The sequence below is a fragment of the Rhincodon typus genome, chromosome 23, assembly GCF_021869965.1.
Source record: "Rhincodon typus isolate 14 chromosome 23, sRhiTyp1.1, whole genome shotgun sequence".
Classification (NCBI taxonomy): domain Eukaryota; kingdom Metazoa; phylum Chordata; class Chondrichthyes; order Orectolobiformes; family Rhincodontidae; genus Rhincodon; species Rhincodon typus.
Genome location: NC_063354.1, coordinates 6,574,964 through 6,595,937, shown reverse-complemented (window position 1 = coordinate 6,595,937; position 20,974 = coordinate 6,574,964). Strand labels below are relative to the sequence as shown.

The window sequence follows — 20,974 nt, the reverse complement described above, 5'->3', positions numbered from 1 at the left end:
AGTGCCTCAGTTTTTCTATTAATTGGGTTTAGATATTTTTAATCAACCTGGTCAGATGTTATTACATACCTCCGCAGCAGGTGGGAATTGAACTCGAGCTTCCTACTTCAGAGATAGGGAGCTGGCCGCACTTACTTCAAGGGTCACAGGTTGGATACACCGCTGCATTGTTTACTTAATATGAAATAACTGTATAAACAGGGATGACATATTTTTGCCACTGTCTGGAGTCTGCAGCAAAAGGTTGTTTCAAATTCCCATTGTAATCTGTACAAACATTTCAGTACAACCTCTGTATTGGACTGTATTACTATCCCACTGCATGGTTTGAAGAGAAGCAAAGCTTTTCTCTGGGCCAACTGTCCTCAAAATCACTTTAAGGGACAGGAACAATTACAGTAGGATTACTGTCTTCCATGCAGCCCAGACCATGCAAGGATGGCATTATAGACCCACAATATGGTTGATTGCCCTATGAAAATGCTTAGCCAGTTGCTTAGTTGTGTTCAAGAATATAGCTCACCACCACAGGATGATGAATACTGCAGCAATGCTGCCATCTCTCAAGACCATGTCCTTTTAAAAAAGACCAGAAACAAAGCGCATGTCAGCCTGTAAGCCACTAATGGCAGAAATAAAATGTTCAAACACAACTCCATTTCAATGGTACCTGTTGCTATGATCCCAACTGCTAGTAATACTGCACAAATCAGATCCCAGTGTGAAACCTGGTTTGATAGACCAGAAGTCTTTTTTGCTGTTTGCTTACTGTAGTGGTCAGTGACAGAGCATCCAAAGAAGTTTCAGAGGCAGTTTCACAGAAGTATTTAATAAGGTGGCTTTATACGTTATGGGGGAAAAAAAACGTGTTTAGAAAACACAGTGCGGAATTAGATTCAATTGAAATCAAAAAATTTAGCTATTCTCTAGTTTTGGTGATTCTCCTAATTTAACATGCCCAGCACTTTAAACAATTCTTTAAATGTGAACTGTACTTGAAGTAACTTCAAGTTAACAGACAATAAAAACAAAACAAACATTTTGATGCCCAAGAGAAAATCATTCTTCAAGTCACTCCAATTCTTTGTTACTTTTATCATATGCAATGAAATGTTTTTTCATTCTGGTTGCAGTTTAATGTTGTTAATTCAAACATCTCTTCACAGTCTACCTTTCAAGAACCACTGATAAGAAGTTGTGTATTAGTCATTATTACAAAAGGAATTTCTCATTCTTGAAGATGGCAGAACCAGTTGAGGAGGGTACAGGGGAGCTTAGCACTGGGAATGAGACTGGCTTTGAGGAAAGACGGACGAAACTGGAATTATTCTCCTCATCATTTAATCTTTCCTTAATATTTGTTGCTATGTTCATAAATATGGAGGGGGTGAGGGACAACAGAAATGATCCGCCTTGGCAAGACAGTAGGATTGATAATAAAAGAGTACGGATTTAAAATATTCAGCAAAAAGCCAGGGAAGTATGATGACTTGCTGCATAAAAATAATCTGATCTGGAATGTATTATCTGAAAGCATGCCAGAACTGTATCGAGTAGTAACTTTCAAAAGACAATTGCAGGTCATGGGGAAGAGCAGCAAGAGGGACCAATTGGAGAGTGCTTCTGGGTCTGCACACAGAGTGGGATGAATAGACTGACAATACAGATGATGTTTGGGATTCTAAGTATTTCTGAATATTATCATTTTCCCATTCATTATTACAAAATTATTTAAAGGGATCTCATTCATGAAGTGTTGGCAAAACCAATTTGCACTTAAAACATCTAACACAGTTTCAAGTATGGTATAATGCCACATTTCCTGTAAAAAATATTGTGCCATTAAGGATTTTTAAAAATTCAATACAAAAATCTGTAGGTAGCTTTAATGCTATTGTCTCATGGAGCAGGTATTTTTGGTTCAGGATGCTCAGGTAGGGGTTCCCCTAAGTAGGTCAGGAGGTGTGGTGCATAAGCATACAAACCTAACAAACACCACATTGTTTTAACTTGATATTAGGGTTGTCAACCTTGACTGAATATATTTGAGAATATTTTAACATGCAGTCTGTCTTTTCTGTATATTAGTCATAAATACCTTGCAAACAAACAAACGTAGCCAAGGAAATTAAAAGAAGAGCTTTTTGGGTTGTATGCAGAACTTAATCCTAAATTCAGGCAAGTCCTGCAGGTTGATGCCTACTTACCAGGATTAGACAGTGATCAAATGTGGAAACTGTTCATCAAGGTTACTGAAATTGCACTGTAGAACATCTCCAATTCCAAATTGGCTGAGATTAGTCAACATAGCCCAGAATTTAGATTAAAGCTGGGACTCTTTTTCTATTCTAAATGGTTGACAAGTTAGTACAATTATGTAATAATCTAAAATTCACACTAGGTTAGGATTCAATTGAATGAATTAAATTTTATGATCAACAGTAGTGGGATATCACTTTTTCAATACTGATTTAATGACTTAACTACTCAATCATTAACAGACAGAAGGCAAATATAAACTGAACTGGTTATGCTGTGAGGGTGCAAACAGCATACACTTTATTGCTCATTCTGCATGGGTACACACGCAAAGTTTTGTTTTCCATACAGTTTTTTTTTAATTATTAAAGCCCATGTAACAGCGGGAGTGAAATACAATGTGTTAACGACGCTAAAACACTCTGTAATAAATACAAAATAAAATGGAAATGAGAAAAACCTAAAAACAAAATAAAATATGGTGTTTTTAAGAACTGGGAAGTAAAGCCAAGGGGTTAATTGTAAACTAATTACATCTATATAAAAAAAGATTTTAACAACTGGTAGACAATATTCTATTAACCAATAAGTGTTACATACAGTGAACTGCTCCTGTCTGCTATAACATATTATTCCATTTATTCAGCATATTTCAAGTCTGTGAAGCCATGGGCGCATGCTAGGAGCTATTGGCTGTATGATGAAGCATGCAGTTTATTACAAGAGCAACACTCTAATTGCTGATTTTAGCTTTTCCTTCTCGGTACGCAGTCCATTTTTAAATCCATTATTGATAAACTTAGGTGTAGTGTTATGGATGGTTCTGAACAGATCATGAAAATAGACCACGTGTGCATTGGACATTCATCAGAAGAACACGGCTGTAAATGTCCATTGAAGACTTTGTTCTGGTAATGGGATGTCAGCTGTTAACCTTTTAGGATTGGTAGGAAAGAGGAGGGGCGAGGGGAGAGAAAGGTCAACAAACCAAACAGAACTAAAGTCTTAAGATGTGCAAAAAGTGGTTTAAAATAAAAGTTAATTGTATCTTAACTTAAAAGTTGTAATAGTCACAGTATTAGCCTCAGATTTATATATATGCCTCACCCAAGACTGTACAAAGCACCATTGCAGGACACTTCACTGCTGGATGATGCTTTTGCAATTGATAGGCAGCAGTGCAGGGCAAAAAAAATAAGAATGCTGTATCAACAGGTGCTCCCAGTACAGAAATACTATTTGACAAGAATGTCAACAGGTTATAAATATATTAAAACTCACGTGAATGGATAGGATCTGCAGAACATTTCCTATCATTAAAATTACAAAAAAAAATCTCAAACTCTTTATAAAAAAAGTCAATGCGGGGTTTTGAGCTGCCTCAATTTAATATACAAGTCATAATTCATCAATGGATAGAAAAGCATAACCGAGGACAACGCTCTTTAATTTTATATATTTAACTTTTGCTTTAATAATTGTTGGCTATACAATGAAGTTTGTCTCAGCCCAGCTATAACTAATAAAAGATGGAATATACTCACACACTTCATGTTAGAAAACATTCTGAGAGCATAAACCAACATCGCATTGTAGAGTGTTGTTGCTTTTAATATACTATAAATGGAGTAATTATCCCATGTCATGTAATATAACTGATGCAATAACAAAAGAAAAATGACAAAAGAAAATTTCCCAGTTAGCAATGCTGGCTGGTAATATGCAGTTCATAAAAAGATTCCTCCCTGTCATTTTGGGAGGGGTAGGAGAAAAGTGGTTATGGCTGAGTTGGCCAAAATGAAGTGGAATGTTTCTCCTGTGATGATTTTGTACAAAAATAACTTGCCTAACAGACGTCGGTTCAAGTCTGCAATACACCAGGAAGAAGACTGAAAATAAAAAAAAGCCAATTTTCCATTTGAGAATTCATTTGGAATATTTACTTTATGATAGCTCAGTTACTGCACTGTTGTAAATTTGATGCTTCACTACCAAATGAATGACCAGTAGGAAAAAAGGTGCAATGATGGTATAGTTGCATCAGCCCAACAATGGTTTTGTTGTACCGATTGCTGCAGTCTACATCATGACGCATGAGGGTATTATTCATTAGTAAGGAGTAGATGGGCTTAAGACAGATGTCAAAATTGTTGTAGTAGTCTTTTAAGTCAGAAACGCTATCAAGAATACTGCTAACTGGTCAAATCATAAAAAGTTAGCAGTCTGTAATTTTCCAGATATTAGTTTAGCAGCTGATAGTCTCGTGGCAAATGCCAGGTGACCAAATTCCTCAAAATTCCCTAATCATCCAATCCCTCTTGCTGTGCTGTCGCTAGGTAAGGGAAAGACATCCTGTATATTCCAAGCACTGCTGGAACCTCGGCAGGAGAAAGCCCTCACTGACAGGTGCGTACGGAAGTCCCATGATTCACAAAACAATCACTCCACAGCAAACCCACAAGTCTCTTCAATGGCTGTTAGCAGCTTCTCATAGAGTTTTTCATAGTTCTCGTAGGGAGGAATGTCAATTCTATTAAAGCTAGGAAGAAAACAGTCAAGAAACATGTTTTACTATCCAGTTCCTTAACAGGTTGTAAATCATGTGCACAGCTGCATTGTCTCAAAGTTGGCTCCTCAAGTCTCTTGATAGGATTGTACATTCGCCCCCCAAGGACTCCTTTTATTATTGTCTTATTATCTGTAACATTCTTAGGCTGTATTCATAATCTTTAATGGCCAGATGTAAATCTTAAAACAAAGTGTGCAATAACATTCATTCAAGTGCATTATACTGTAATCTGTTCACTCCAGGGTAAAAAAAAAGAGTGAAAGAGCTGCAGCATGATGACAGAAAATTATTAATGACAGGTTCCATTTATAAGACTATCCCATTCTTTCTTTCATGAATTCCTGCCAAGTCTGGAACAAATGGAATGGGTTGGGCTGACTCACAAAGATATGATCTTTCTTAATTATGTTAGATTGATCATTTCTCCATTTTAATGGATTAATGTTTTCATTTCCATTCTCTAGCTTTCTTTTGAATTCTAGAGATATTAAAGCAAACATTAACAGACAGTAAAAACACAAATAAGGTATGGTTGCCTACCAGGTATGTGCTTTGGGGAGGTTGTTGGTGCTGGCATCAATCTGGTGAATGGTGAAGAGCCTTGGACCTGCTGCACCTGCAGTAACATGAAGACCATTTTAAATATCAATATACTTAAAATAAGCCGTAATCTTAGCAAGTGTTTGGTTTCACAATATATAACTCCAAAGATGACGTGCCTTGTAAACCAATGGTTTCTTTCACCTCAATGTCATCATGATGGTACATATTTCTACCCTGTCCACACTGGTACATAGGTAGAAAGAAATAATCAAGCTTATGTTTTTGTTTGTTTTACTGAGAGTACATAACTGTACGCAGCCTCAAAATCACACTCACCTTGTAATGCTTTAAAACCCTGCAGAGGCACTCGAGAGGATCCTGTTACAAACTGGAGTAATCGGGCTCGCCTTTCTTCATCAAAAGACTCCACTGCCTTCCAGAACCACTTAACAATATTGCTATCTGGTGTACAGTGTTTTAACCTAGTGTTTGATTTCCAGTCGTTAATATCGATCTTGCCAAGTCCACAGATAATTAGCTGGGAAGAGTCAACAAAACATGCCAAATTAACACATGGAGACAGCTTTCCCTCTCCAGAACATTGCCTAGTTACTTAATGCAAGTTAAATGCTGTAACTATACTTTGTCCCATGAACCTACATAAATTTTGCTTGCTTCTTCAAAGTTGTGCACAACTTTAATAGATCACTTTATGATGATTCAGACTATATCACAGAGCTATAAACAATCTTTGCTGATGTTACTTTAGCTTTTGACATTTCATTTTATTATAATTAGTTTTTATGTCTGCAAAGAACTTTGGTTGCCTCATGGCATCCCAAAAAAGATAGATAAATTAGAAGTATTCCTTTCTTACTTCAGGATTGTTTCCTTGAATGCACTGTTGAACCTTTGTTATTACCAATTTTATTTCTTGCGCTCCTTTATATGTCAATTCTCTTACTGAGCCATGTTTCACACGCAATAGCTGCCCTGACTTGCTCAAGCAGCATTACTCGTCAGCTTTGGTAGAACAGGCTACATAGGATAACACCAAGTTCTGACATTACCTTGCAACTACCCAACACAAATAACTTCTAGTAGAAGTAGCTGCACAATGATTAACAGTAGAGGCATCATAAGTAGGCTTCTGAAGAAAGATTAACTTGAATTTTTATAACAATTGGTTTCTGCGATGTGGATTTTGGTAGCTCAGCCAGCATTCGCAGCCCATCCCTAAACTGTCCTGGAGAAGACAGTGGTGAGCTGCTACCTTAAACTGTTGTAGTTGACGTCCTTGGTGCTGTTAGAAAGGAAGGGAATTCCAGGATTTTGTCTCAGTGAGAGTGAAGGAACAATAGGGTTTCAAGGAAGGAAACTATGCTTAAAATTATCTTGTGTCTTACAATGTGACTGAAGGGGAGCTTGCAGGTGGTGGTGCTTCCATGCATCTTATGCCCTTATCCCTTCAGGTTTGGAAAGCACTGTCAAAGGACAGTGAGTTACTGCAGTACATTTCATAAATGGCACACACTGCTACCATTGTATATTTGCAGTGGAGGGTAAGAATGTTTAAGATGGTGGATGGGATGCCAAACAAGCAAGACACTTCATCTCAAATAGTGTCAAGTTTCTTGAGCATCGGTGGATCTGCACTTGTCCATACAAGTGAGGAGTATTCCATCACACTTCTGACTTGTGTCTTATAGATAATGGATAGGCGTTGACAAGACACGAGGCAAGTTACTCACTGTAGAATTCCAAGTTTCTGATCTGTTCTTATAGCCAGAGTATTTAAATGGCTGGTCCAGTTCAGTTTATGGTCACTGATAACCCCCAGAGTGTTGATAGTGAGGGACTCAGCAATGGTAAGGATTTTGAATGGCAATGGACAGTGGTTAGATTCTCACTTGTTAGGGATAGCCATTGCCTGGCATTTGTGTAGTGAAAATGTTACCTGCCACTTATCAGCCTAAACCCGGATAATATCCATGTTTTGCTGAATTTTGGAGACAGACTGTTTCAGTATCTAAGGAATTGTGAATGGTAGCATCATGCAATCAGCAGCTGGAATCCTCACTTCTGACCTTATGATGGGGAGGGAGGTCATTAATGATGCAGCTGAGGGCAATACCCTGAAGAACTCCTGCTGTGATCTTCTGTGGCTGAAACCATAACCATCTTCCTTTCGGCTAGGATGACTCCAACCAGTCTGCCAGTCCTGAAGAAGGGTTATACCCAAAACGTTGACTGCCGCTTTCCTCCAGATGCTACCTGGCTTGCTGTGTTCTTCCAGCCTCCTGTTTGTCTACCTTGGATTCCAGCATCTGCAGTTTTTTTTGTTTCTAACCTAGTGGAGAGCTTATCATTGATTCACACTGACTACAGTTTTGCAAGAGCCCCTTAATACCATGTTCGGTCAAAAACTGCCTTGATATTAAGGGGAGTCACTCTCAAACTCATCGCTGCAGTTCAGCTTTTTTCTTCGATGTTGTGGGTCTGGAGTCACATGTAGGCTAGACCAGACTAACTTTTCATTCCTGGTTTATTGAATTTAAAATTCCACCATTTGGCACAGTTGGATTTAAATCTATGCTCCCAAAACATTACCAGCCCAGTGACAACACCTCCACACCATCACCACCCCCTAAAGTGGGATGAGTTTGAGAGATCTGGAATATGGAAGACCGAAAGTTGATCTGATTTGAACATACAGGATTCCGAAAGGCTTTAAAGGTCAACGTTGAGAAGGTCATAAGTTGATCCGTGCCTTTGTAGTTTGCAAACCTTGGTCATTTAAAAATTTTCACTGTGTCACTGCTGTTTTCTTCAGACTGAAAGTCTAGAAATGGAGCCAGAATCTTAGAATAAGTAGTTAGACGACTGGGATGAGGAGAGATCTCTTCACTCAAAAGCATACAAGTGCTTATTCTTTGAATATATTCGAAGTTGAGGCAGACAGATTTTTGAACAGTTAAGAAAATCAAAAAAAAGGGGATCAGGCAGTAAGGTAGAATTAAGGTGAAGATCAACCATGATTTCAAATAATAGAGCAGGCTTGCAATTCTCCTGCTCCTGTTTTTTTTAATAAATCTGGGTCAATTTCCCAAACACAACCGTTTCACCTCTATGGCTGTCTAGTTGAGATAAACTAACTCAGCTAAGACCACAGATAAATGTGGGCACTTTCAGTGGACTTTTATCCTCAATCAAAGATATAACTCAGAGTCAGGGTGCCTCCACTATTATACTTTAAAAATAACGTAACATTTAAATTTGAGACCTTTATAATCTTCAGCTTTAAAAGGGGACGTGATGGTGCTTTGGCAGCATTGTTGGGTTGGTAATCCAGAGTGCCAGGCTAATGTGCTGATGATGTGGGTTTAAATTCCCACCATGGCAGATAGCAAAATTTGAATTCAATAAAAATCTGGAATAAAATGCTAGTCTAATGGCAACCATGTAATTACTGTTGGTTGCCATAAAAAACCCATTTGGTTCATTAATATAATTTAGGGAAGGAATCTGCTTTCCAAACCAGGCCTGACCTACATGTGACTCCAGACCCACACTAATGTGATTTACTCTGAATTGCCCTCTGGGCACTTAGGGATGGGTAATAAATGCTGGCCTGGACAACAACACCTACATCCCATGAACAAATTAAAAACATCTTCAATCCCAGTTCATATTAGTTAAAATCACAAAATACAGGTCAAGTACCATGAAGGCTTAAATACTATACTGGCCATTAAGACTGGATAAAATTGGTGATTAGCTTCAGAGACAGCAGAGTAATGACACATGCATTCCTTGGTGAATAATTTAAAATGATCAAGGTTTGCAGTTTTTAAAGGCATGGATCAACCTACAATCTCATGTACCAATACAATAACAGCAATGCAGAAGTTATTGATATACACCACTTCACCATCAAATGTAAAAATCAATCCATTTCAAGCAGGTCCCTTTTAAGTTTAAACAGGAGATTGAATACCTTCAGAAAAGTGAGCACACGTGTCTGCAACACCATTATCTCACTAAATTAGGTTAAAAACTTAGTACTCACTTCCAACTCCTTCTCATCAAATGTTTTCAGCAGATGCTGTGGGATAACCTCATTGAATCCTTTCTGCAGAGCAAGAAACTGTGCTTCGATACCTCGCAGAAATCGCCAGTTCACATATAGCCTACAACAGGAAATATTTCTTCAAGTCAGTGTGTTTCACATGGACTCTACTGTTGCAATTGAAGTGGTAACCTTTGTGGAAAGGTTAATCTATTAGGATAGGCTCTTGTCTGAATTGCAAACAGACTCAATCCACCTTTGGCAGCTCTTTTCCTATCAGTGCAAAACAATGAGTCCTTGCTGCAACCATAACAGTGTTTTAGCCTTTGCACTCAATGGATTAAAGAAGTGAGCTTCCTAGCTGAATCAGTAGCTAAAGTCAATGTAAAACTGAGTCACATGGACCTAAAGATACCAAATTTAAGTCCTGACTAGTGCTGAATTAGTTGATTTTAGCCAGAGAGTAAAAGGGGGACTAGAATTTGCCATAATGTGGAGGTACCGGGATTGGACTGAGGTGGACAAAGTCAGAAGTCACAAAACACCAGGTTATAGTCCAATCACAAGCTTTCGGAGCGTAGCCCCTTTGTCAGGCGAAATATGAGAGAAGCACGCCAACACACAATTTATAGGCAGAGAGATCAAAAGATCATGATCTGTAGTTCTTTCAGATTTTCTCTGCTTTTTCTCATAAAGCTTGTGATTTCAAATAAACCTGTTGGACTGTAACCTCATATCGTGGGATTTCGGATTTTGTCCACCCCAATCCAGCACCGGCATCTCGACATCATGGCTACCATCGACACCACCAACTGTCAGCTCAAAGAAGATTGCGCATATCGACACAGACATCAAGTTTCTGCAGAAATGCAAGAAAGCAGAGAAGATCCCGAAAGAACGGCAGATCATAATCTTTGGATCTCTCTGCCTGTAAATTCTGTGTCTGGGTGTTTCTCTCTCACCACCTGACAAAGGTGCTATGCTCCAAAAGCTTGTGATTTCAAATAAACCTGTTGGACTATAACCTGTTGTCGGTGACTTCTAGAATTTGCTATAGTAGGACTGTGAATAGGGGCAGATTCCTGCTTCTGATCACAATCAAATGATCCAAAAGCATGAGGTATGGTCACAAAGATTTAATTCATTTTCACTCTCCACAGATGCTGTCAGACATGAGCATTTCCAGAATTTTCTGGGTCTTTTCTCCCCCCAATATCAAAGGATGTCTGCTGAAAAGTGCACTCATTAGGACAAAAACAGGCATGGCTGTGATTTAATACCTGACACATGCTAAGTATAGCATGTTTGGGAGGCACAGATGACTTTAGATCTGTAGCCAACAAAACTCTCCAGCATTGGATACTTTCTTCACCTCATTTCTGGATCTGTTATTTGATTGAGATTGATTGTTATTATCAGTCAATAATTTCCTAAGAAATATTGTATCATAGTAGCAGATGGTAGAAAGCAAACTGAACAGACGTTGATACTTTACCATTTAGCTACAGCTATCTACCTGTGCCATCTGCTGGAGTTCCACCTACTCTGCAAATTGCCCTCCAGATGGCTACAGTGGGAAAAGGGCCCTTGTCTACGTCTTTCCAGGATGTTCCATGGCAAAGGAGGTGTGGAAAAAGAGATGCAGGGATTTTCGTCAAGGTTCAGCCGAACTGCTCCATGACATCGTTAACTCTGTGTTACAAATTGTTCCCTGGGATATGCGCCAAGATAAAATTTAATTGTGGCTAGATGACTCCATGAAAGATGCTCTTTGACATGTTCAAAACCAACTGGCCTTCCAGGATAAAGAACTGTCCATGGCTGAGGGTTGCAGACCGGAACATTGCAAGGTCCAGAGTTACATGCTGAGGGATACACTAATGCTTGGGGAGCAAAGGGGACAGGCTAACATTCAAGGCCAGAAACTGGATAAAACCCCTCAGGCTGTCCACTCAAGATGTAATGAAGATTAAAAATTAACTGTAACTATTGGAAGAAATTGACTTTGTTTATGCCTCATGACACATCAAATAATATATTTCTATAACTTTTATGAATACAAAGCTTTCAAATAATCAACTTCTTGGTAAAAGCATGCACTGAACAGAAACCGAATCCTATGAATCATGCCCAATTCATTTCATAATTTAACAATGCAAAAACAGTTTTAATAGATAGGAGACAGGAAGCAGCCAGGAAGCAGCATTAAGTTAAAATTAAAAAAGCATAGATGAGAAGAAACAGGGATGATAAGGTGAACATAGATAAAGTGTTCATGGGTTATTACACAGCAATGTATTTTATCCTTTCCATATTTTGGGGCTAATATTAAACAATAGTGGTCTCCAGATTTTTTAGAAAACCTGTTTATTCATTCTGTTTCACTATCAGCTTATGTCCTAAAATGTTGCAGAAATGGATCAGAAGTAAAATAATTGCAACAAATGTAGATTGGGCTCAGTTGACTCAGTGAAATCTCTAGGTACTCAATCCATAGTACTGACTGATATAGCCCCAATCAACTACACGTTGAAGACAGCTGTTCAGCTGATACATGTAGCTTGCTTACATTATCTTAAAACATAGTAAATTGTAGCCTGCATCTAGCCATGCAAATATAAACCAAGAAATCCAATCTCTTACCAAACTATTTTGTTGTCAACTATTTTGCTAACTGAATTAAAGTTTCATGAAGTAGAATCATAAAGTAGCAGTAAGCTGAACAGACCTGTTGTCTCTCTTACCGAACGTATTCTTTCTTGGTCTCCTCTGTTACAGGAATGCTTTTCCCATTTGGCTTTAGTTCATGTTGAATGATTTCTCCATAGGCATTGTGCTCCACACAGAATGTGTGGTCCAAGACACCTGTGATGTCATTTTCACTGCACAGCAGAAAAACAAAACAATTGATCATTGAAATTTTTCTGCCCCCAAAATATTACCGTTTTATGTTTAGTACGTATTCTGCATCATCAGCTGATAAAGAGGTCAAGGTTTTCAGCTAAGAGAAACTTGCATCAAACTCTTCTGTATAGTTAACACACACTACTTTTCAACTTTCTTAACAGTGCATGTCTTGCTAACAGTTCTCCTTAAATACTGCCAGAATCAGAACAAGAATTGACAAATTAAGTGAAAAAGATTTGTGGCAAATTTAGTGAAAAAGATTTGTGGCAAATTTTGTTCTGATTTAAACTATTTTGCCAAAAAGCTTCTGCGCTTGTAGAATATTGCAGAATAAAGATTGCTCAAATCTGCAAGGCATAGATGCCATTAATATTGCTCCTCCTTTTTCAAACTTTGCAAATTCATACAGAAACTAAAACAGCGTTTGAAGTTTTTAACAAGGAAAAACAATAATTTCCTAATCCAATCCAAAAAATGCTGTTCATTCCAGGATTACTATTAGCTAGAGCACAGAAGGTTCAGCTAACAGATTTTTGAAGATTTCAAATTCTGATACAATAAAAAAAAGCTACAAAGTAGTTTTTAATTTTGCATAATTAAATAACAAAGACAATGTATTTTTAAAACATGATAATTTAAAAGTTATAAATAGGAAATTATTTAAACAAAATAAAGTTAAAAATAGATAAAATGTTCCTTTTGATATTCGCTCCAACGGATAATTTTGGAGGAGAAGAATTACAAAAACAGATTATACTCGTGAAGCAGTAATTTGCAACTGACATATACAAAATAGGATACGTCATTTAAAAAGTTAGCATTTGATACATAATCGAAAAGGGTCACAATGTCTTATAGTTCCCTTCACCTCTTTTGATTAAATTTACATTTTTTTTGGTTACTGCATTTCAGACCACTTCCATACGTAATTAATACTCTCCATATATCATGAACAAAGAACTTTTCACAGCTTGTTTCAGCTACTGGTTTTATGCTTTGAAAAGATCCTCCGGAGGTTTGGAAGGCAGCAGAATAACTGATTGGACTTTGTCTTGGATGTTAACCACCAAACACACATTGAACACTAATATGCAAACAAAAGCAGTAATGCAACATACAATTTTGGATTAGTTAATGTAAAAATGGAAAAAAAAAGTTTTCATCTACTGTATTAAATAAATGACTGGACATTTTCATAGGTAAAGATTCTTTATTCCTCTTCTATCATCAGATATGGATGTCACCTGGCCCGACTAATTACCTTCAAAGATTATATTCAGTGATTTTGGGAAAAAAAGGATGATAATAGTCAACATAATGATGAGGACCCAGTAAATTTGAATTAATTTCAAACAGAGCTGCCAATCAAAACTACATCAAGAAACTAATCAAAAAAATCTTTGCTTTTGAACTAAATGGCTTTGTTCTTCCCTTGGTCTCAAGGGCTCAACAAGAACCAGATTGATTGTTGCAACAGTCCATCAAGCTCAGCATATTGTTGATTAAAACTTGGTTTTACTTCAATTGCATCATGATAAAATGAAAAGATGATCACATTGCACTCGAGACAAAATAACTATCACCCGATTGCATACACCTGTATGGGATATTCTCAAGTCCACATTCTTGTCCACAACTGTTCCACTGGCTCTATAGATGAAGTGGCATGTGTAAACTCAGCTTTGCCTGTTCAAATTTCTTCAAGGGATCCTGAAAGCAATTTCTGCTCCATCCAAACCCATTTTGAGTTGATTTGACTTAACTTCTAATGGAGTCTAAAAGCAAATTACTGAAATTGTTTCATGGAGTTAAGAAGCGGTAGGAGTAGAGCAGCAATGTACGTACAGGATCCAGACTAAGCTGTTGTGTAGATCTGGGTCCACAGACTCCATGTCGTCCAGTGTGATCGACTTTCCCAGCAGCTGTTTATAGAAGGGAAGAGTGAAGCCCCCATCGATGTAGTGTCCATGAAACACTGCCATCCCCATAATCCGACCAACAAAATGGAAATAAGACAAGTGTTCCTATTTTGAAGGAAATTTGAATTAGAAGTTAAAAGGTAGTTAAAGTTATTTGTCTTCAATTAAAATTTTGTTAGATCTATTTGATAAAGAATCCTATCATCAATATATTACATGAAAGAACAAAAAATGGTCATGCTTTACTTTGATCCAATTCCTTTGTAACCTAGCTGTTTAAAAATTTTACATGAGTTCAAAATAAAAATGTACATAAGACATTTTCCCATCCAATTTTTCTAGAGGTGCCTGTCCTAATGTACTCTTTCCCCCAATAAGATCCAGACATTCAAGTTTCAACAAGAATCTCTCATTGACAAAGTACTTTTAAAAAAAAACTCGAAGGCATATGTTGAAAAGGCAGAAAATAACTGGAAGAGCAGACCTGCATGAAAATGTCAGCAGAGTTGGAAATAAAAACCAGCAGCAGAGAGCCCCTTTAACATGATTCAATCTGTCAGAGCCAGAGTGTGACATCACAGGTATTTTTTCCATATCTCTGTGATTGGTCAAGTGCTTTATAACAGGGGATGTCATTAAATCTGAAAACTAGAATTAGGAAATCTACTTTCAAAATATTTAACAACACAATTAGTTAGAATAAAGATGGCTGGGAAGGGATGTGTTGCAGCTGTAGTATGAGAGAGCTAGGTGACACCGGTGTGATCCATAGTGGCTACATCTGCAGCAAGTATTGGTTGGTTGAGGACCTTTGGCTCACAGTTCATGAGCTAGAGTCTGAGCTGCAAACACTGTGACACATTAGGGTAGGGACTGGGAGAATTTCAGGAGACAATCAAATGCATAGTTAGGGATAGGAGGGTGCGACTGCGAATGAGGAAGGTATTTGGATCCAGAATTTAGCTTTGGAGGAGATTCATCTTGTGCCCTTGCCCAATAGGTATAAGGTTCTTCTCCCTCGGGGACAAGGGCACAGACTGCAGGGAGGATGACAGGAGACATGACTGAAACATGCAAAGGGACTCTAGAATTAGGGGGACAAATCAAGAAAGTGGAGCTGAAGGCTATCAGATCAGCGATGGCAGAACAGACTCACTGGGCCAAATGGCCTACTCCTGCTTCTACATCTTATAATCTTCTGGTCTTACGTCAAAGACTAACATATTAGATAAGTAATTCAATATTTTCACCATATGAACTGACTGGGCAACTCCATTCAATTTTTACCAACATGTCTCCAGTTGAATGCAGAGAGTTTTAAAAATCTGTTCTGCTCCAAAGTCCAAGTATGGATTAAATTTGCATAATTAATAAGAATGTTCAATTAACTTCATGTCAATTTAAAAAACACTGCTAACTACTGGCCTCAGTTTTGTTTCTTCTTCCTCCCTCTTCTTTAAGTTCTCTGCACCACAAGTCATTCTTTAGCCAACCTTAAATGCTTAAATGTAAAGTTGCATATCAGTGATCTACTAGGCTGTCCCAGACAGGCTTTGGTTTCACTTGCTGCTCACATAGCTGCAGCCACAAATTCGTTCTTCTGTTAGGTATAGATTTTCTTTTTGGGTGAATGTAGTCTCCCATTAGCCCATATTTCCCAATATGATTGCCATTCTACCTAACATATGTCCAATGGAACTATAATCAGTAGAATGGAAAAAAAAACGTTAGGTTTATTAACCAGCTACCTCAATAAAATTAGAATTTTCATTGTGCTCCAAAAACATACTTGTATTCATGCATAGTTTTCTAACTTCGAGCTTATATTCCAGGCTGGCTGTAAATACATAATTCAAATGAACAGTTGGCAGAAACATCAACTTTTAAAACCTAGTTTAGGTGCTGCACAAAATTACAACTATGCATTTGAAATTTAACAAGTATCCTGTGTTCATCCCTTAAATTTCACTATAGTTACATTTTCAAATATGATCTCTCACTGGATGCTCTCATTCAACCTACGTCCATTGACAGCTAATTACTCTATTGGGCAGAGTACATTTCTGAAAGCAATCACACATGTGCACACAGATCTGTAGGCTTTTAATCATTAAACCAGCTCCTTTTGCATCCACTTTCTCAGGTTAGTATCACTGCTCTGCTTGCAGTAATTAGTTACAAGGTATCCAGCCTAGTGGTTATTCTTATCTTACTATAAAATAATAGATCATCACTCAAACAATTATGTAGTGGAGCTGACAAGGGCATCAATTAAAAGACAGTCTTTTGCTTACAGGATTGACCGCAGAGTCTGGATTGATCTGTAATGTATAGATGTCATCTCTGGAGTACTGGAAGAGTCCATAGTATGGGTTCAACATTTCATGAGACAGAAGATAAAGCCATTCCCTGCAAGAAAGGAAGTGGACACCTTTTGTTTAATATTTATGATATTCAATGGTAATCTTGTAGCAAGTTACAGGAAGCCTTGCTTTATGAGGACACGAGAGCACATAAGAATATATTCTTCCATCATTAAAGTATAGTTATATGTGCTCGTTTAGGGATATGAAGCACAAATGCTCTGCAATGCTGAAATCAGTTACAGGTCAGAGCATTTTCCACTTTTTAAAACATTTAAAGCCTTCTAATCTCAGTCGAAGCAGTATCTAACTGTCAAATGACTTGAGAATGTGGTAGTTCAAAAGCTGATGGCACAGATCAAAAGGAGGCAACATAAATTTCTTCAGTAAAAAATTATTTAGGCCTTACAAAATTTTATTCAATCATTACAACTATTTGCAGAATTTAAGTAAAATGTCTCCACACTGCAAAGGCTACTTCTCAAGAGTGGTACAGATAAGATTACTCAGAGCAGGCAATCAACACAATCATTGGCCAGCATCCTTTTCCTGTCGACATATATTCAGGACTGAAACAAGCACTACATTTCCTATCAAGCCAATCTTGAGCTGTTTGGCATTTAACCTGTTGATAAATTCAGACTAGATTTTAAGCAAGCCAAATGGCACTTGTGGTTGAGCATTATATCCAAACCAAAACATATGATGGAAGTAAGAAGGCAGTGATAGAAACTATAAAAATATTTGCATCAGATAATAACTGCTAATATGCTACCATTTAAAAAAAAAAGCTAAACTAAATTAGAATAAGGAACTGAAGTGTAAAGGGATGGCAGGCTTAGTACAAGAGTACTTTTATGTACAACTATATTTATTTTGCTAGTGCAGTGTTAAGAATTACAGTAATAAAGCTATTGCTAATTCCTTTTTTTCCATGTAATTTCCCCTTCCCCACCATTAACCGAGTGATCGAGACCTTGACCTAAAATAATACAAAGTCAGCCAGTCCTGGGGAATACCAAACTCTTTTTTAAACCTGCTGACAGTATAGGGGTATTCATCACACTAACTGTAATTCACTAAACAGGAAAACCCACCCATTGGTTTAAGTTGAGCAGTTCATAATTCAGGGAGGGAGAGAATTTAAATAAATCAGACTGTGCAGGGGAAAGCAGAAAGAAAATAAATTATAAGTTCTGCAAATGTTTCAGCCCTTAGTAACTAAAGCAGCAAGTTTCCAAGTTCGATCCTCAGTCTGTACTCAGTTGCAAACTCTCGTCTGCTGTTCAGTAATTGGGATGAGTTTTAGGGCCCCTAGAATTCTTATTTCTTTTCACTGCCCCAAGAAGCAGAGGTACGGAGGTCTGTAGAAAATAGCAACAGGTTTAGCTGTGATACATCCACGCGTAAACAGTCAGAGTCTGCCAATATTTGCCATTAAATTTGTGCATTAAGAATAACTACTCGCGTGACTAACACCATGAAATTATGCCAGGAAAGAATCAGCACCTTCAGTAGAAGGAAACAACTACAAGAACAACAGGAGAGACAAAAGTGATATTCGTATCCAAATTAAGGTGAAAAGCACTACGTAATTCCATCACACAACAGGAACCAACAAATGGTGGAATTTGGGATTGATACATTTCCATGTCCAAGAAAGTATCCACAAGGTGGTGCTGCACACAGAACCATTTAAAACTGAACTGCAATCACTGAGCAAAATTACTATTTAATAACTGGGAGAAGGAACAATACAAACATCTCGGTTATTAATTTGCCAATAACAATACTCATAATTTACTTGGTAGTTAAGATCATCTCCATATAACACTGCATGAATGCTGCCTTAAGTCTCCCATGATGAGTATTAAAATGCAGAAACTTATCTATCAGCTGCAGCAAGTTGTGGTACACTCAGATCAACCACAGTCTGTATAAAGGTTTCAAGCTACATCATACAAGTTAGTTGTCAGGAGACATCACATGCCCCAGGAGGTAGGGCATCATGTCTGAAGTTCCCCAAGTAGTGAATTCTTTATTTTTGTTTGCCTTGTCCATTCAAGAGTCAGCCAGATTAACATTTCAGCTTAAAGAAAAAAGTTCTAAAAAGTCACCGTGTACTACTTTTGTGCATCTTAATAAATTGTTACAGCAGCATTGGTCAATTGCCTTTGACTAAATAGAAATCGCATGCACAGCTTGTGGCAGTGGGTCCAGTGAAAAGAGGGGCAGCATTTTCTTATAAGTCAACCAACACGTGGTATATTAATAATTACTTACCTAGCAACGCCTCCATAATCTAATCCTTCTTCACCCCGGAATTTTACCATTAATCGTTTCCATAAATCTTTTGGTCTCATCTTCATTACTTGCCTATAAGACTCCTGGAAATAAAATATTTGACCATTTGTTAATTAAAACATTGATTTAAATTAGAACCAAAGAATAACATACTACAAAATGTAAAATCCCACTTCAAGTGTTTAAGAAAAAACACCGTTTGCAGCTTCCATTCCGAAAACACACCACTGCTGACAGAAGGGCATCTGAAAGCAATCCAATCCACATTATGCTCTATGAAGAACATACACAATAGCATTCTGAGGAGCTTACTGAATGTGTTCCTGCGATGATTGTCTCAAAAAGATGGCACTGTTATCTTCTCAAAGTGTTCTAATGGCAGTTAAATACTGTAAGGAACCTGATCGAGGAGGTGGAAAGTACCCTAAGTTAAAAGAGTTCTATATACATCAGCAACTCTGGCCCCTTTCAGATGACTACTTAGTGAAGAAGTCAGTAGACTATAACATAGTGGTATTGTGACTGGACTAGTAATCCAGAGACCCAGAGTAATGTTTTAGGGATGTGGTATTAAATCTAATTGTGATAACAGATTGAATTTGAATTTAATTAATAGACCTGGACCGTAAAGCTGATCTTAGTAACGATGCTCATTATAATTATTGATTGCTGTAAAAACTGATCTGGTTCAATGTCCTTTAAGGAAATTAATCTGCTGTCCTTAGCCTACAAGTGACTCCAGATCTTAGGGATGGGCAACAAATGACGGCAGAGTGAACACTGCTCATATCCATGAAAAAAATTGAAAAAATTGTTAAGAATATTGAATGTTTACCCAGGCACAATCAGATTAATACCTTCTCTTTAATTAAAAAGATCAGAAAACCAATAAGACATAGGAGCAGAAATTAGACCATTCGACCCGTTGGGTCTGCTCCGCCATTCAATCGTGGCTGATAAGTTCCTCAACCCCATTCTTCCGCTTTCTCCCCGTAACCCTTGATACCCTTGATAATTAAAAACCTATCTATCTCAGTCTTCAATGTACTCAATGACCTGGCCTCCAAAGCCTTCTGTGGCAGTAAATTCCATAGATTCACCACTCTCTGGCTGAAGAAGTTTCTCCTTATCTCCGTTCTAAAAGGTCTTCCCTTTACTCTAAGGCTGTGCCCTCGGGTCCTAGTCTGTCCTACCAATGGAAGCACATTCCCAACATCCACTCTGTCCAGGCCATTCAGTATTCTGAAAGTTTCAATTAGATCCTCCCTCATCCTTCTAAACTCCAATGAGTATAGTCCCAGAGTCCTCAAACGTTCCTCATATGTTAAGCTTTCCATTCCTGGGTCCATTCTCGTGAACTTGCTCTGAACCCGCTCCAGGGCCAGTACATCGTTTCTGAGATATGGGGCCCAAAACTGCACACAATACTCCAAATGTGGCTTTACCAGAGCCTTATAAAGCCTCAGGACTGCATCCGTGCTTTTATATTCAAGTCCTCTCAAAATAAATGCCAACATTGCATTTGTCTTCCTGACTACTGACTCAACCTACAAGTTTACCTGGAGAGAATCAATTAATAAATTAAGAAAATAAAATTAAATTTATCCATGCAATACACAAATAGGAAAATATAGATGACAGATCCAGTCAAGGAAAGCACATTGGAGAAGCCAGACACAATTGGATGGACTATTTAGAATACAAGTCACAGCCATCACACACCTGGTCACTACTCTGGGGAAACTGTGCAATGGCAAAGAAGAATCCTACAGCAAGGAATGGACAAATATTGTAGAAATCACAACTCATGGACTCAACTAAAAATCCAAGTTGCTTGAAAACTAGTTTTGAAAACTAAAAAGGTTAAATTTTAAAGGATTAAATCATTAATCAAGTGTTTCAGTAACTGTTTACCACATTACTGCAGTAACAGAAATATATTCTGAAGGGAGAAAGACAGCTCAGAATATTAATATCTGAAAAGGTGCCAATCTGACAGCGTACAAGATCTTGGCTTACTGAGATATATCAACCACCAAGC

At 37.7% G+C, this 20,974-nt stretch overlaps 1 protein-coding gene across 1 annotated transcript; it reads right to left on the bottom strand.

Annotated features, from left to right (window-relative positions):
- Window positions 1–2,515: 2,515 nt before the first annotated feature.
- On the bottom strand, window positions 2,516–20,742 carry LOC109934829 (E3 ubiquitin-protein ligase SMURF2). Its single transcript, XM_048611085.1, has 9 exons — window positions 20,656–20,742; window positions 18,913–19,016; window positions 16,561–16,675; window positions 14,193–14,371; window positions 12,185–12,322; window positions 9,441–9,561; window positions 5,708–5,909; window positions 5,369–5,444; window positions 2,516–4,798 (listed from the first exon to the last, which is right to left on the bottom strand). The coding sequence occupies exons 1-9, from the start codon at window positions 20,740–20,742 to the stop codon at window positions 4,699–4,701; spliced, it is 1,122 nt and encodes a 373-aa protein (XP_048467042.1). The 3' UTR covers window positions 2,516–4,698.
- Between the last annotated feature and the right edge of the window lie 232 nt (window positions 20,743–20,974).